This window comes from Aulonocara stuartgranti (assembly GCF_965226115.1).
Source record: "Aulonocara stuartgranti genome assembly, chromosome: 4".
Classification (NCBI taxonomy): Eukaryota; Metazoa; Chordata; class Actinopteri; order Cichliformes; family Cichlidae; genus Aulonocara; species Aulonocara stuartgranti.
Genome location: NC_138942.1, coordinates 3078441 through 3094834, shown reverse-complemented (window position 1 = coordinate 3094834; position 16394 = coordinate 3078441). Strand labels below are relative to the sequence as shown.

Here is a 16394-nt window from a genome sequence, read left to right as displayed (position 1 = left end):
GTAAGGAATTACTATTGCAAAAACAGCAATTAGATTATTGTTACTTCCCCGTAAGCACGCTGCGTTACGGCGCTATAAACCGTCGTGGTTTTGTTTGTGAGAGTGTCTCATGACAATGACGTAAGCGCTGCACACGTCTGTGGCAGCGGCAGACGTGTGCAGATCAACATGGATAACATGGAGTGCAGGGGAGAGTACGACCAGGCAGCGTTTAAAGCGTGGACGTATTTATATTTATTTAAAATATATTTAAAAGTGACGAAAACATTAGCGTGCGCTGTTCACTCTGCGTTGGAAGAAACTTCTTTCTACAGCAAAAAATTAAACTTCAAATCTGAGCACCGAGCGCGCTGCCACGGGAATGTGACATTCACAGGGACACCCCCGGATCCTCCCACTGACATGACCGCTGTGGGCAAACCTCCACCCGCCCCACTCCTGCTGAACAGGTGACAACAGATTTAAGAGCGACAGGACTCAGAGCTGCTGAATCTTTGATTTTATTTATTTTTTGCTGTGTTTCACTTGCATCTATTTGAAAGAGTGTAAACACAAAACATTATTTTATTTTATATACTGGAATATGTAGGAAATAGGTTTAAATGTTAAACACATTTCTTCCAGTCACAGACTGTTGCATTTAATTTAATTTTTGCTTGATGCAATGTGCATAAAGATAAAAGATTAAAACCAATAATTTAAAAAGAGGCTTTCCATTTGATTCAGTTTTATGTGATGGATTATGCATAAAATAGCATTGGGCTGAAAGGTTTATTGCTTTATTACGTTTTCAGGTTGTGCATCATGTTTTTGAAAAGTAACTAAGTAACTAATTACTTTTGGAAATAAGTAATCAGTAAACAGGTATACTTTTTTGGAGAAGTAATCAGTAACTAATTATTTTTTTCAAGTAACTTGACCAACACTGGTCACCGACACCACCACTGCACTGTATCCTGATCCTTTACGTGTCATTTCACCATTTTCAGTGTAGATTCAGAACGTTTGATTTGATTTGTGTCTTAAACAGGAACATAATCTGCTTTAAAGTCGAGATTCTTGATAATTAATCTTCAAACGCAGCTTAAACTTCTGAATACAAATCACTAAAAATGTACAAATTTAAATAAGCGCCACACATTATGTTTTAACTGTCAGGATCAGACTGCACAATGTTTCTGTGTCTGAGTAACTTTCTCTGAGGCTGGACTTGGACAGGACAAAACCTACCTGTGAGTGATAGACAGTGACCGCTACGGAGAAAATCAAAAGTCATTAAATTAATAGCTTTATGTAAATAAAATCGCTCAGAAATAAGCCTTCATATTTACATTCTGATCCAAGTTCGCAGCACAGGGAGGGAGAGAGGAATGCAGACTCCCTGACACATTTTTCTCCAAATCACAGCAAAGTGTTTTACAAGACGGGACTTTGTGTTCCCGTCCTTCTCCCTGGCTCACATCGCTGCTGTCATCTTCTTAGTGTGAAACTGAAGGGCATTTTCATCGCCACGTTCCTCATAATCCTGCTGATAAGCAGAAGGAGAATTGATTTCAAACCTTACGTCAGCCCATTTTACTTAGTATGCAAAGCCTGAAACTGTCCACTGGGCTTCTGCTGCCTGCTCTGTCTGAAGATCAGCAGAATATTTAAGAAGGCATGCTGTGTCTGTTTTGTGGCCCAGACAGCTGGGTTTGTGCTCGCTACTACACCGGTATATTTCATTAAAACTGTAACAGAGACAATCAGCCCGGGTCAGAGGACAAACTGTTGTATGCATGAGTCTGAAGAAGATATGGCTGCAAGGAACAATATAGCATTTTTAATGCAGCATTAAAAGCTTTGCAGCGGTAGTTGAATAATAAAAGATGAAACGATTGGCGAGAAACGTGGCCGCCTGCCAGCCTTAATGCTACGTTTTATATGCTGTTCTAACACAGAAAGAGGCAGTCGTTACGCTGTTAGAGCAGCACTGTGTGACAAACGCATTAAAGTTTATCTTCATTATCGAAGTGACTGAGCCTAAGAGTGGCAGGGATTTTCACAAGGCATTTAAACAGAAACTAATACACAGTTCATTCCAACCAGTTTGTTTTACTGGTGAACTTGAAAGACTGACTGATGGAACCACAGGCAACGGCCCTCCTCACCATAAACCTTACCAACGTATCGCCATATCCTTAGCATCCCATCCCACAAAAACGCCATCATTCAGCCCAGATAATCCTCCAATGAGTGTCTGCTATTGTTTGTGTGTCATTAACTATGTCTGTATGTATTGTTTTGTTCCACCCAGCTGTTCATCCATCTGTTGGGACCAAGACATCATGTGCACGCCTGTAGAGTGGCTCACAATTTCCCTCCAACATCCACCGCAGCTTTGACGATGAAGCGATGGCTGTTCATTACCTCTTCATCCCACTCCAGTCAATCATTCCTCATTTCTCAAATCATTTGTAAAAAATGACCTGACTATGTGTTGGGTCTACAAAACAGGAAGAAGAAGAAAACTTCCAGTTTTAGATAGTTTGTTTCTGCAGTTTCTCAAAGAAAACATGTTAAAAAAAAAATTCAGTATCCCAGCGTTCCGATCTCTTTTTCCTTTCTCGTTCCCTTTCAGTATCGTAGGCCACACTGAGCCATACACAAAGCTGTGCTGTAAAGGTTTCTGCATAGACATCCTGAAGAAACTGTCCCGCACCATAAAGTTCTCCTACGACCTCTACCTGGTCACCAACGGCAAGCACGGCAAGCTGGTTCGAGGAATCTGGAACGGGATGATCGGAGAGGTATGAGCAAAAGCAGCTAGTTTAGTTTTGTTTCAAGATACAAAATCTTTTTTTCCCCCTCTTTTATAAAAAAACAAGAAACAAAATCTACATCATAAAAATCCAGGTCTGAATGTTTCAGAAACTGAAACTTGATCTACTGGGATTTTTAAACAAAACCATCTTTAGGGTTTACAGAGAGTAAACTATCCCACAGGACTGGAGTTATACGAGATGAGGCCTGACTGCTTGATAGGAAGGTAACAGGAACTCAAATAACTACTCATTACAACCACGGTGTGTAGAAAAGCCTTCCTAAAGGCCATGCTGCCCACCTGCCGGGCAGGGTGACAACAATATCCATAAAAAACACTGAAATTATCCAACCAGGTTGTTCCGCACAACCAATTCAGGGTCACAGTAAGCCAAGGTGAGAGGCAGGGTACACCCTGGACAGGCCACCAGTCTATCGCAAGGACATGCACAGAGACAGACAACCACTCAAATTTGCATTCGCATCTACGTCTAGCAATTAACCAACATGCATGTCCTCAGACTGTGGATGTCAGAGTACCCGGAGTGAACCAACGCAGGCATAAAGAGAGCTTGATAAAAGTCACCCAGAAAACACGTCTGAAACTGAAAGCACAGTGAAACTAGAAGTCGGATTGTTCGTTTTGATGCTGAGTGTCAGGCAACAATAAATAAGAATAAAAACCCTCAAGAAGACAAAAGTCTGGTCTCTGATTGAAAATGTGTATGACAAGGTCGACTGGGTCAACACAAAAAGGAGGCACAAGTGTCCTTGTGAATGATGTACTTTCAGATTCCTCTGACCGGCCCTTCTCCTGAGTTGTTGCAGGATACAACATTAGTAGGACCCCCCCCCCCACACACACACACACCCTTTTTTATCAAAAACAGGAAGGCTATTGTGCTCAATGAGGCATCGACCTCCACAGGAGAGCTAATGGCTTGCATGAGTGTCTGGACTGTAAATCTACCGGCTCTCCATCAGCATGATAAACAGTGGTGTTATATAGAAACAAAAAAAGGAGGGTTGCAAAGTCACAGTGGAATCTGAACTGCACTGCTGTGGTTCAAACATCAGAAAAAAATAGCATCAGCGTTTTTCAGCCAGACCATCCAGAGCCTGCAGTCTTCAGTCACTTGTTCCATTTCCAGCTTCTAACATTTGGTAAGTGTGACTTTATGTAATAGGTATTATACTATATGCTCCAATACATTACGATGGATTAGAGACGGATTAGATGGCAAATCATGTGTTACAATGCACTGGAGAAAAAAAAAAGGCAGGATAACACTGGCAGTTGCTTTTGAGCTGCGTCCATCTGGCTGCTAGCTGAGCTCTGGAAGAAGCAGGAAGTATATCACCCTCAGGGGCAGAGGCCCAGTGTGTCGACTTCACTGATAAATGAGATTTATCTCAAACATCAGCAGAGGATGTCCTGTATTATGTAGCTACAAAGACTTTGATTTATGATCACATCATACAAACATCTGCTATCTGTTTGTACCTACATCCAACCCCAACCACCCAAAAAAAATCCAATAAAAAACATAAAATCGAGACTCTTCTTCTGCCACAGGTGTTCTACAAACGGGCCGACATGGCCATCGGTTCACTGACCATAAATGAAGAGCGCTCAGAGATTATTGACTTCTCGGTGCCGTTTGTGGAGACAGGGATCAGCGTGATGGTGGCTCGGAGTAATGGGACGGTCTCTCCTTCTGCTTTTTTAGGTGAGGAATGTTTCCTAGAAGCATTTTAACTAACATCAAAGCATCACTGTGCAAAAGGCCGGAAAACACGCGAAAATAAAGAAACTCATATCTCGACCTTTTTAGGCTGACATGCAATATGTGAGGCATCACAACCGCTTTCATTTAAAGTCACTTTATCGTTATATAAAAATGCAAAAATAAAACATTACAAGGTTTTGGTTTCTCAGTCAGGAGCTGCTGCAGTTTCACAGGAAACCTTTTGAAACTTTTCTACCCATTTTATTGATGTTTGCAATAATTACCTTTGTACTGGGTAAAATGATTTCACTCGGCTGGGGATATTTCAAGTCTCTTTGAAGTGGGGCCGTGCGAGGTTTGGATCCACGGTCAGTGGACCTGTGGCAGATGGCAGCACCACCAACCGACACACTGTAGTAATGTTATTAGTCACAGCTTCACTGAAGAAAAGCGTAAAGTAACAGAACTTCATATGATATCAATAAAGTATACCATCTATGTGTTTTGCAAATATTGACACATTACGAATTATCAGTTTATTGTAGTGTGACCTCGTGGTCTACAGACGTAAAGTACCTGAACATCTATAAAACACTCATATTTGCATATATCTGCAAACATGTGCACTCGATTGGCTGTGCTCTCTGTCCCCGCAGAACCCTACAGTCCAGCCGTGTGGGTGATGATGTTCGTCATGTGTCTCACAGTTGTGGCCATCACAGTCTTTGTCTTTGAATACTGCAGTCCAGTTGGGTATAACCGCAGCCTGGTCAGTGCCAAAGGTGAGTCTCCTAACCCGGTCCAGTCCATCAGCGCCTCAGCCCTCGAACAATTAACCAAACAGAAACTTCATGCAAGTATTACAAGGACACAGATACCTGCTAATTGGGGCTAAAGATCTATTAAAACAGTGCAATTTTCCTCCAATTTCCTCCAAGACTTTGACCCGACACTCGTTGCGAGGCAGCTTGTTTTACGCTGCGTGTTGTGTACCTCAAGTCGAGTGTTTTGACCGATGCACAAAACATTATATTGATAGAGATACGTTGTAATGGCCGCTATGATCTTCGTGGGTCTTCGTTAGATGGTGCCTTGCAGGGAAAAGCCTGTTCTAACGTTTGAGTCTAAGGTTTATTTTGAGCACCTGACGGTTCTTTTTACTTCTCATCAATGAACTCTCTCCACACTCTTTTACGTGATTATTGTGTACGTAGCAGAGGAGGTTTGATGTGTCTGAGGTGGATTGGTTTGCTGCATAATTTGCATACTTTTCATAACCGAACCACGTCCCTGCCACAGTGGTAGCCCCTCGTTCAGGAATGAGCTACTCAATCTGTTTTGGCCGGTCCTTCTGTGGTGGCTACTGCAAACCGTCATCTAAAGCAATGAAAAGATATTGCAGTAATTGGTGTGTTTTGCCATTAAATATAATTAAAAGGTTTTGTAAACTCATGAGATGAATAATGATTTAATCCGGCTAAAAGCCTCAGACTCTTAGTTGTCAAGGACTCATTCCTTCTTTAAGGTGAATGTTTGCCAGAGGATAGAAAAAAAATCATCTTTTGTTTAAATTCAATGATATATTGGTAGCAACATTTACCAAATACTGTGTTGGGTACCGTAATGAGCTTTTCTCTAATGGAAAATTAACCTGCATTTAGGGCTCAGTGAGGGTCATTTTGGACTTTGGTTATTTGTATCCATGAAAATCTTCTTAAAATCTTTGCACCCACAAAACCATTTTAATTTTTTTTTTTTCTGAATTCGCAAACATTCTCGGAAAGTTTAAAGTGGAATTTAATCCATGCAGAAAATATTGATTAAGATATACATTTTCCATTTTAAACTAGCAAACAAACTTTTTTCCAGTATGCAGCAGCAAAATACCATTTTAATGTAATTTTAAAAACTGATTTAAAACATGGCAGACCTGACTTGTTAAAGGTTTCATATCCAATCCTGTTTACAGTGGCCACGTTGGATCGATGCCTGGTAGATTGAGACGCTGCAGTTTAATTTCAGAGCCATGTGGGTCTATGAAGTATTCTATAATGGATGAAGGACATATGGGTTAAACCCATTTAATCTTTATTACAGCAGTCTTTATTTTTATATATTCTATAAAGTACGACATATATGACGTCACAAAGGTAACAATATAAACAATAAAACAATAACAATAAATAATAAAACACCAATCATGTTCTTTTTGACATGTAACTTGAGATTTACCCAACTGGTGTCTTTGTGACCATCAGCACATTCAGTTACATATTATTGCTGCATAAGTCAGTTTGATTTAGACTGAAATACTACACCAATAACTCAAGACCAGTCAGTAATATTTGGGTAATAAAGAGTTAAATGAAAGCTGACATAGGCAAACTTGGACAACGTTCTTTTGTATATACTTATCTAATCAAATACCAGTTGCAGCCGGTGTGTTCTCAAATTGCAAAGAGTCACATCACAGATGGCGCAAACTGACTGACATAATCCACACACACATCTTCACCAGTCCATCTCAGAGTGACTGCAGTCGATCTAAATTGTACAGTAACTGTTTGGAGACTGGTTGCCTCCCACCAGCCAACCTGTGCAATCACCAAACTACTAGGCAACTACCAATTTTCAAGGATGTTGCCTTCCTATTTCTAGTTTACTGTGATTGAGCCATTAGGGGAAAAACTCAATTATCATCAGAAGTGAAAGTCTGAACAATAAGTATAACTATGTTTGTTCATCCCTAAAGTTTTCTCTATCACTAATATGTTACCAAAAAACACGTCAAGATATTAATTAACAAATAAATATTTTAAACGTGTTAGATTTCACAGATACTTGGGTCATCGTCTTGGCCGGTACTAAATGCCCCCTCTTTACTTCATCCTTTCTAGATCCCGGAGGTCCCACCTTTACCATCGGGAAGTCTGTGTGGCTGCTGTGGGGAATTGTCTTCAATAACTCTGTCCCTGTTGAGAATCCAAAGGGCACCACTAGCAAGATCATGGTCCTGGTCTGGGCTTTCTTTGCCGTCATCTTCCTGGCTTCCTACACAGCCAACCTGGCAGCCTTCATGATCCAGGAGCAGTACATCGACACAGTGTCCGGACTGAGTGACAAAAAGGTACAGACCTCTGTCATTGACCGTCCTGAGCGTGTTGCTGTGTTTAATGTACAGCTTAGGAAAGTGCTCTATTTTAGGAGTGCAAACAACATGTGGCAGAGCTATGAAGTGTAAACATCCAGAAATGCCAATGTCATAGCTGTGACTTTCCACTTTCCCTGCAAAACACTAAAGGGTTCACACAGTAAGTGGGGAAATTGAATTACACAGCCAGACTCTTTGGAAGGTGATGTCAACGGAAAGCCTGTGAAACATAATACACAAGTGGATTTTCTGGGTAGACGGCGATTATATTTTTCTGGTATTATCTTATGCATATTTGTCTGGCCCGGGGATGTGTTTTATAGGAATATTGACGAGGAAATCCATGTTAAACCATCAGCACAAAAAATGATTTGCAGACTTTTTGCTTGCAGGCAACTGAAGGGATTAAAGAGGCATTTGAGGAAAAGACCAAGCAGTCTGCCGCTCATTACGAGTCTAGCAAAGTCATTTACAATTCCAGTTTCATCATACATTAACTCTGCCATGCAGCGAAGGAAACAGAATCAGTCTGACAGTGAGCCCATAGATTATTAAAGGGAATTCTGCCTGGCAGCATGGTGGGAAGTGAGCGCTCAACTGCTGTTGGTCCAGCTGTGCCGAACCCCTTAGGTTAAGTAAATGTAAATGAGGTACAAGAAGACACCACAGAACGTGACCTTGTATCAGAGGAGAGTGATAGAGACAAGCTCAGCTACTTTCAAGGCACTGCAGTGTTAAGGGAGATGATTACCTCGTTTGTCCAGAAAAGGCACTTCACTTACACAACAACTTTTTGCAAGTCGGAAGTTGGTAACACGTCGCTACCCCGAACTTCTTTTGGCACTAACCTTTAAAGTAGGGGTGTAATAATTCTCCATAACCACAGTTCATGCCATGCTTTTTCTTCAGAGTTGATTGTGAAAAATATTCATTATTCTGATGGCTTTCTGCAAAATCTTCATCCAGGTGGATTCAGGGAGGTTGGTCAGATACTCCTGATAAACATCAGGAATACTGTGTCGTTTATTTGTTCACTTTTGACTTTTGGATAATGTGCCAGATGTTCAGAAGTTCATGTCTGATGGCTTGAATTGTAAAGATCAACAGGTATCAGATCAGCACTTACTGACCAATCAGTTCTTGAGACAAGTGAATGTGTAAAATTACAGAAAAACATCGGTTAGCTCACAGCCTAGCACTGTTTTTTTTTTGTTTTTTTTTACTGTAGATCCAAACGTTTTTATAGCAGATGGGAAATTTTCAGTCATTTAAATGTTTTTCTATTACTTAATTACTTCAGTGTACCAAGAATGACCATGTGGGAAGTCTTTATTAGTGAAAAAACCTCTAGTGGGCCAAAATGCTTTTCTGTTGCTGGGCAGATTCTGGCCCCTGGGTCGTATGTTTGACATCCTTGGGTGGATTTTGTTGATCATTCTGCAGATGAAAAAAATGAAAACTAAAAATCTTCCGCACATCTAAAATTTAATAAAATAAAATAATTAATTGGTGCCTTAATGACAGAGCGTTAATACTAGCATTAATAGTTCAGCCCTTTTCATCTTGGCTTCAGATAGGCGATACTACACTACTGCACACTGACTTTCAGTCACTCATACAGGCGGTTTTTCTGTAGCAGCTGTGTTGGTTTCAGTCTGTATAGTCAGTGTAGCCTCTTATTTTTAAGATAATATAGTTTCATGTTCCTTTGGGAAGTCTTATTTGTGGTCAGATGATGCCAATGACATCTATTTCATGAGAACATGATTGAAAGCCCTGGGTTGATTTATTGAGTTGATAACCACCTTTGTGTGACTGCTTACCCTGATTGCCAGTGTTGGAGTAAGTGAGGTGAAATGATATCCTGGGTATGTTGTACTTGCTTCGTACTACAGGGCCCCGACTGACCATTAATAACGCTGATCCTGGGCTGATGTCAGCAGCCTGTGCTGCAGCTGATGTGATTTCCTCCAGAAGTGTTAGCTTCTGCCATGCAGACTGCAGCAAATGTCATTTCTCTGTTTTCTCATATTATCTGTCACATTATCAGATTTTCACTGTAATATAATTAGACAGTCATAGTAGAATTTGAAAAAACAAATCACAATGATTATATTATTATGAATCCTAGAGAAAATTAAAAAACAGATAACGGGACTGGTTAAATTAATAACTTTTTTTGAGCAACGAGGTGATGAAATGCATAACTGTACAAACAAATATAATTTGTTTACATATCAATCTCTGTGCATTTTATCACAATATTGATATTTCATTTCTAAATATGAAGACGGGATACGTTACGGGCGGAGACTGCACTGGTGTTCCTCATAATGCCAACACTGTAACCTGTACTCTGCCACTTCGGTTGCTCTGACGACTTGTGTTTAATGTCAGTCTGTTCACGAGCACTCTGTCTTTCTGACATGCAGAAATTTTATACAAAGTAACCGCATGTTCAGCTTGTAATCAGACACAATCAGCTCCAACAGAACAGCCTACAAGAGCCACATCTAGAAGCTAAACACCACAATACGGGAGCCACCAACCAGCATTGTGGGGCTTAGTTGTATTGTTTAGTTGTATTCAATTTAGAAAGACTTCCTTCAATGAAAAAACAAAACAAAACAAACAAACAAAAAAACCTTCGGCATGCTGTGAATTATTTTGTCTGAAAACAGACAATATTGGATCCAAAGATCAAGTTTTTTTTAATGGAAATTGTAATCATCACATTTCAGTTTTTCCTTGAGCCTTCTTGTTCTTATTTCTCTTTCACATGAGGAGAAGTGCTTCCTCATAAAACATCAGAGTGATTGAATAATCTATGTCTATATGCCATCGTCTCTCCTGAGACACTTATTCGATCAACGGCATTATTTTTGTCATTAAAAATTGTTATTCTACTTCCAGTTTCAAAAGCCGCAGGAGCAGTATCCTCCATTCCGCTTTGGTACCGTCCCAAATGGCAGCACAGAGCGCAACATAAGGAGTAACTATCCCGAGATGCATGCCCACATGGTCAAATACAACCAGAAGGGAGTGGAGGATGCCCTTAACAGCCTCAAAACAGGGTAAGTGTCTGCCAGGAATCGTAAAAAGTCTCCTCACAGCAGACGTGTGACTGAAAGAAGAGCCAGACAATTACACGATGTCCATTTGAGTAAAAATCCTTTTCTTTACCCTGCTAGGAAACTGGATGCTTTTATCTATGACGCTGCTGTGTTGAATTACATGGCTGGCAAAGATGAAGGCTGTAAGCTGGTGACAATTGGCAGTGGCAAAGTGTTTGCTACCACTGGTTATGGCATTGCACTCCAGAAGGATTCACGCTGGAAACGACCCATCGACCTGGCCCTGCTCCAGTTCCTGGCTGATGGTAAATTCTTCATTTAATAGATTGCTTTAATATTTGTATTTGCAGTATCCCCATAAAGCTGAATAAGAAAAAATTCTAATGATTGAAAGCAAAACCTATACTGTTGTAATAAAAGGGCCACACAATATTATTACAGTAAAATGTATCTGAATGAGAGAATGAAAGATCATAAAAGCAATAAAGAAACTTTCATGAGATAAGATCAAATGTGATTCATTAGGTCCTTAGGCAAATTATTGCAAAGCCTCGGACAAAATCCCCATAACCTTTGGCAGAATATGCAGTAGGTAAACATTTGGATAATAAAGCACACTGTCAGACTTATCACTGCTCAGATCAGCAGCAAAGGCACACGATTTAGGCAGGAAGATTTTTATTCTAGAGGGAAGAAGAGGAAGACAACAGCTGTCGTAAACATAAAGATCTCACAGTTTTTGTGGAGGCAGTTTAGGAAGCAAACAAATGACTGAGCCAACACTGTTGGTGTTGCCAAAAAATGTTTTCAGATGATCCGGATGGTGGTTTATGTTTCTTTTGATTTGTAGCTTTATTTTTACTGATATCGCTGCTAACATGTTTGCTAGAGCCAGCGATGTGAAAGCTTTCTTTGCAATAATAGCCATAAGGCTGGGCGATGGTCTCCATCAGTGGATCATCGTATCGTCCCCCTGAGAAATCACAAATAACCAATGGCATCGGTGCAGGACATACAGGGGCTGGGGGTTAAAGTTCACTTGTTAAGGTAGCACTTTCCACCCTCTGTAATGCATACTGTACTGATCGAACAAAACAAGCAGAGCACTACAGCTCCCGGTGACAGAGAAATACACACACCAGAGAGCACTTCCCCTATCCAACATTACGAGAGACACTGCAGCTGCAGCAGTTGGAGAGAGTCATTTATACAGCACAAAAAAAGCATGATTTAGACACTGTAATTAGTGAGAATAAGTTGAAAGTTATCATTTGATCAGTTGCCTGGATCTTTTTTGTAATTAATTAATTACTTAATTATTTAAGGTCGTTCTGAGTCCTCCAGTGTTTGGGAAAAATCTCACCTGGTTCTCCTCTAGTGTCCGCCATGACCTCTGCATACATACGTAGTATGTAGTAGAGGCTGTTAAGCTCTAATTTAAAAATGAAACCATCCTTGCGTTTTCTCTCATTTTGAGATGCACCAGTGCAGCCATTCCACACATGCACATTTATTCCAAAGGAAGCAGAAATACGTGCAAGGACTTGTGTGTGCATGCATGCGTGCACCAAGACAAGTCCAAGTCGCAGTTGTCAGTAACATGTGGAGAAATCGCATAACATAGCAAGACGGATATGTTGTCTGCATCTGCACAAACCTAAATGACTATAATAAAGGTGATCCTGAAATTGAAAAGAAATGCTACCTTGGTCTTGTTTTCTGCTTAGTTCAATATGAACTTTGCATGAATTAAATTCACAGAGGTGCATTTCCTTCTTGCAGCCAGGTAAATGTCACCCATGCTCCCACCTGGTCTGTGGGGCTGCAGTTTGAGACCCCTTGTTTTAGACAAACAACCGCTGTCTGCCCAGGATTTTTCAATTTGCAAAAACAACAACTTTACTCCGTTTTATCTGGGGTACTGATTATCTGAAAGAATTTCATTATCCCATGTGAATGATGTTCAAAGGAGATTGGAGGGTGTTCTATTACTCCCTCAAAATACTGCTAGTGTTATGCAAATAGAGCTTAAGCCTGTATTCTGTGCTCCTCGCTCACAGGTGACACACAAAAGCTGCAGACCGTCTGGCTCACTGGCATCTGCCGTAATGAAAAGAAAGAAGTCATGAGCAGTAAGCTGGACATTGACAATATGGCGGGGGTCTTCTACATGCTGCTTGTTGCCATGGGCCTGAGCCTGCTGGTCTTTGCTTGGGAACATCTCCTCTACTGGAAACTACGACATTCAGTCCACAAATCAGAGCGCTTGGACTTCCTCCTAGCTATCAGCAGAGTAAGTACCCAAGTGGTTTATGTTACTTTCATCAGCCACGTAGCTTTAAGTGCATTCATGTGCTGTCAGTAAAATCTAAAAAACTATCTATAATAATAATAATAAGTTCCCAACAAGGAAAATTCACCCAAACAGATTCAGTGCTCATGTTTACGCAAACTAACGGCACAAAAATTCACAATTGTAAAAAAATGCTGTATCCTTTGTGAGGTCTCCTTCAAAGTAGAGCATTAAAAGACATCGGAAATCCAGTAGGTGAGTAACACAACCACAATAGTTCAAGGGTAGCAAAAGAAAGACTGTAAAATACAGTGAGCTTAAAGCAACGAAGGGACTTCAGGGATACTGGAATAAAGTGGCAGTCGTGCTGCTGGTGAAACTGAATCTAAATTGCCCCATTTAAAAAAAATAAACTTCATCTGTGTGTCTAGTGTAGTCAAAAATGAGATTAAGTATTCCAAAGAGATATGCAATGTGGATGTAAAATATAGCTGATGGGATAAAAGTGGAAAAACTAATATGGTAAGTGCACGATCAGCAAATCGCTCATTTATATTCCTGAGATGAATCTGTCCAAACAACATTTCAATCACAGCAACACGCACATAAACCATCAAAACAATAACGACTCTCCTTCTGCAGTTACAGCTTTCTGTCATTTTTTTCCACTTTACTAGGTCAGCATGTCAATAAAATCTCTCTTTTTTTTTTATCCCACTCAGTTGATGAAATTGCCGGTCATTCTGGTATCTAATGAAGTTTACACATATTAATATTAACTTTCCACCTCTCCGCAGGGCATCTACAGCTGCTTCAATGGGGTAGAGTCCGCTGACCACAACGGGAGCATACAGAGTCCAGACGTCACTTCTAACTATACACAAGCCAATATGCTAAAGATGCTTAAAACAGCCAAGGACATGGTGTCCTCTGCAAGAGTGGAGAACTCTTTGGATAATGCCACCAAAACAATAGAGAACTGGAGCAGGCGGGGGGCCGACAATGTGCGAGCTGCCCTGCCACCCAGAGTTACCACCACAGACATGACTCACGGACGCCTGCCCTACATCTCAAGCATCACAGACAACCATTCTCCGTACCCTCAGAGGGCCATTACACCCACCTTTCCCATTCATTATGGGGATTCTTCATCCCAAACCCTCCTGGATAAGCCCCGGGTGGTAACTCGGCCAACCCCACTCCGGTACACGCTGCCCGCCCGCAGCAGTCAGCACATCTTAGAGAGGACTCTGCCCATCTCCAGTCTCAGCAGCCCTCACATCGCCATAAGGGATCCTTCTCCTGCCGGACCGTCAAACCCCCATCCCAGCAGCAGGCTGTATGTGGAGAACCAAGCCCGTCATCCCATCTCTCCTTTTGCCACTTACAGGGACTTCCAGATGCCAGATATCTACATGGAACACAGAGCACCCCTGAGGAGGAAGTTCAGCTACCCCCCTGACTGTGTGAGTCGCAGGAGGAGGTCCCATAGCTATGTGTTTGATGCTGCAGACCCGAGAGTAAGAGGTGATTACGATGGACCTCAAACCTGCCTCGCCGAGCTGAGAGCAAATCACCTCCTAAGTAACCACGCCTCCAATGCAGCTGCCATGCCTTGCACCGCAGGACACTACCCTAGTGGCAGCACCAGCTGCAACTCCTGCATGAAGTCCTACCTGGAACCCGACATGGACGACATACCACTCCTCGGAAAGGACAAGCTGAACCGCCGCGCCTCATTCCTCAAAGCCACATGGGGCAATGACAGGATCCATCAGGTAGATGAAACAAAGCCTTCGACATCCACATCTCCCCCGACCAGAGGAGACATGCCTGACCTGTTTCCACGGGTGGTAGTGGCTAACCCCAAACCCCACAAGCTATATGGCAGTCTGGGGCACAACCTGTCCTGCTACCCTTTGGCTGCTGAGCCAGCCTACTTGGACCCAGCCCACATGGGCTCCTATCCCTACAAGCAAAAGCTCAAGTACTCCGAGTCCACCCGGCTGCCCTCTTACAGGGAAGCCATTCTGCAGAACGCAGCCGCCCTGCGCCGTTCTTCCTCCACAGTGGTGCACAGACACTATTCCACCTACCTGAACTCGTACACAGACTTACCCGTGTACGTGGGGCCACTGGCTCAGGGACCGTCCCAGTTCTACAACAGTTCCAAGGACATGTGCCACTTGTTTCCCTGTACAAGCCACTGCCCAGACAATGCAGCAATGCTGCCTCGTATGAGTGACAGGCAGATGGTTTACCACAACAATATGTTTGGGGCCTACGATGGCACAGGAAACAGGGAAGACCCAGGCTCTGGGCCTAGAGACCGGAGGCAGGTGTTGGTTGCGCGAAGAGTCAACAGTCCCTATGTGCCAAAGCCCTGGGGTAGGGTTTCAAGCCTGGAGTCTGAGGTCTGAACCACCATCCTTAACAGTCCTCCATTAGGCTCTGTGACTGAGCCCCAAGGAATGCCTGGAGGTTCTCCCCTCAGCCTCTGGTTAAAGCAAAAATAAAACTCTACACCAACAGTGTATTTGAGAGCATTGACTCTCAATTATCAGTGCAATAATATCTTGGGCAGTGATATGTAAAAGGAGAAGACACTCAAAAACAAGTTACTGCTGGGACTTTATAAGCCAAACTGAAATACAAATTTTAAAAAAGGCAATGTTGAAAAGTATTTAATACATAAGAATTTAACCCGTTGATTGTTATTTAAACGATTTTTAAATGCTGTGTTGCTATGTGAACGAATACTGGGAGACAATATACTGTAGCCTCTCGATCTGATTACAACTTGTGATTTTCTGCTCTCATTTCCTACAAATTCACTTCAGTTTCCCACCATTTCGATTGAGTGATAAATTATCGATATAATTTTGTGATCAAACCACTGACATGTCTTCCGTAAATTTCTTAGTCCATGACCTTGGGCGCACCGTTGTTCTGAGACTTTCTGCTCCACTGGTCATTAATGTAATTTGACTGAGATTTTAAAAAGGGAAAACCATATAAAGTATCATGTATTTCCATTGTCACACTACCCTTTAATAAAGAACAAGGCCATCAAGGGTCTTTTGGGATCATCCTCTGTCCTCTTCATCTGTGTCCTCTCATATTCAAAGGACATATAAAGAAAGTGGTTCTCTCATTTAAACTTGAGTTGCATTATGCACACAGTCCATCAAATCATACAGAAAGAATAAATACAGTATAGTGGAACCATTTTTCAGTGAAGTAGCCTAGGGTCTGCTATTCCACAGATCACTTATAATCTACAGACATTTAAACAAGACTTGGTCAAATCAAACAAGCGGTTTTTCCTAAATGACCCTGAAGAT

At 41.7% G+C, this 16394-nt stretch overlaps 2 protein-coding genes across 18 annotated transcripts in view; one reads left to right on the top strand and one right to left on the bottom strand.

The window, feature by feature from the left end:
• The window catches only part of grin2ca (glutamate receptor, ionotropic, N-methyl D-aspartate 2Ca), a 77772-nt gene extending 61429 nt beyond the window's left edge, over nucleotides 1–16343 (top strand). Inside the window, exons 7-14 of the mRNA XM_082529840.1 lie at nucleotides 2621–2789; nucleotides 4379–4532; nucleotides 5189–5314; nucleotides 7430–7659; nucleotides 10597–10757; nucleotides 10875–11062; nucleotides 12818–13050; nucleotides 13848–16343. Coding sequence (XP_082385966.1) covers nucleotides 2621–2789; nucleotides 4379–4532; nucleotides 5189–5314; nucleotides 7430–7659; nucleotides 10597–10757; nucleotides 10875–11062; nucleotides 12818–13050; nucleotides 13848–15470 — 2884 coding nt within the window. The 3' untranslated portion in view covers nucleotides 15471–16343. The remainder of the gene's footprint in view (nucleotides 1–2620; nucleotides 2790–4378; nucleotides 4533–5188; nucleotides 5315–7429; nucleotides 7660–10596; nucleotides 10758–10874; nucleotides 11063–12817; nucleotides 13051–13847) is intronic.
• Nucleotides 1–16394, bottom strand: part of LOC309704605 (uncharacterized protein) — a gene marked incomplete at its 3' end in the record, with an annotated part of 144331 nt that overhangs the window by 124672 nt on the left and 3265 nt on the right. For 2 of the 17 annotated variants that reach the window (XR_014276297.1, XR_014276298.1), the window contains exons 4-5: nucleotides 6463–6578; nucleotides 5284–5355 (exon numbers count right to left, since the gene is read on the bottom strand). The exons of 8 other annotated variants lie outside the window; for them this stretch is intronic. Coding sequence is in view for 3 of the 9 variants with exons in the window: in XM_082529869.1 (XP_082385995.1) it covers nucleotides 1457–1528 (72 nt within the window). Of the gene's footprint in view, nucleotides 1–610; nucleotides 1529–2695; nucleotides 2768–5283; nucleotides 5356–6462; nucleotides 6579–7563; nucleotides 7645–8558; nucleotides 8679–16394 lie in introns of those variants that run through there. 7 more of the 17 variants (XR_014276300.1, XR_014276305.1, XM_082529869.1 and 4 more) reach the window with 6 other exon arrangements.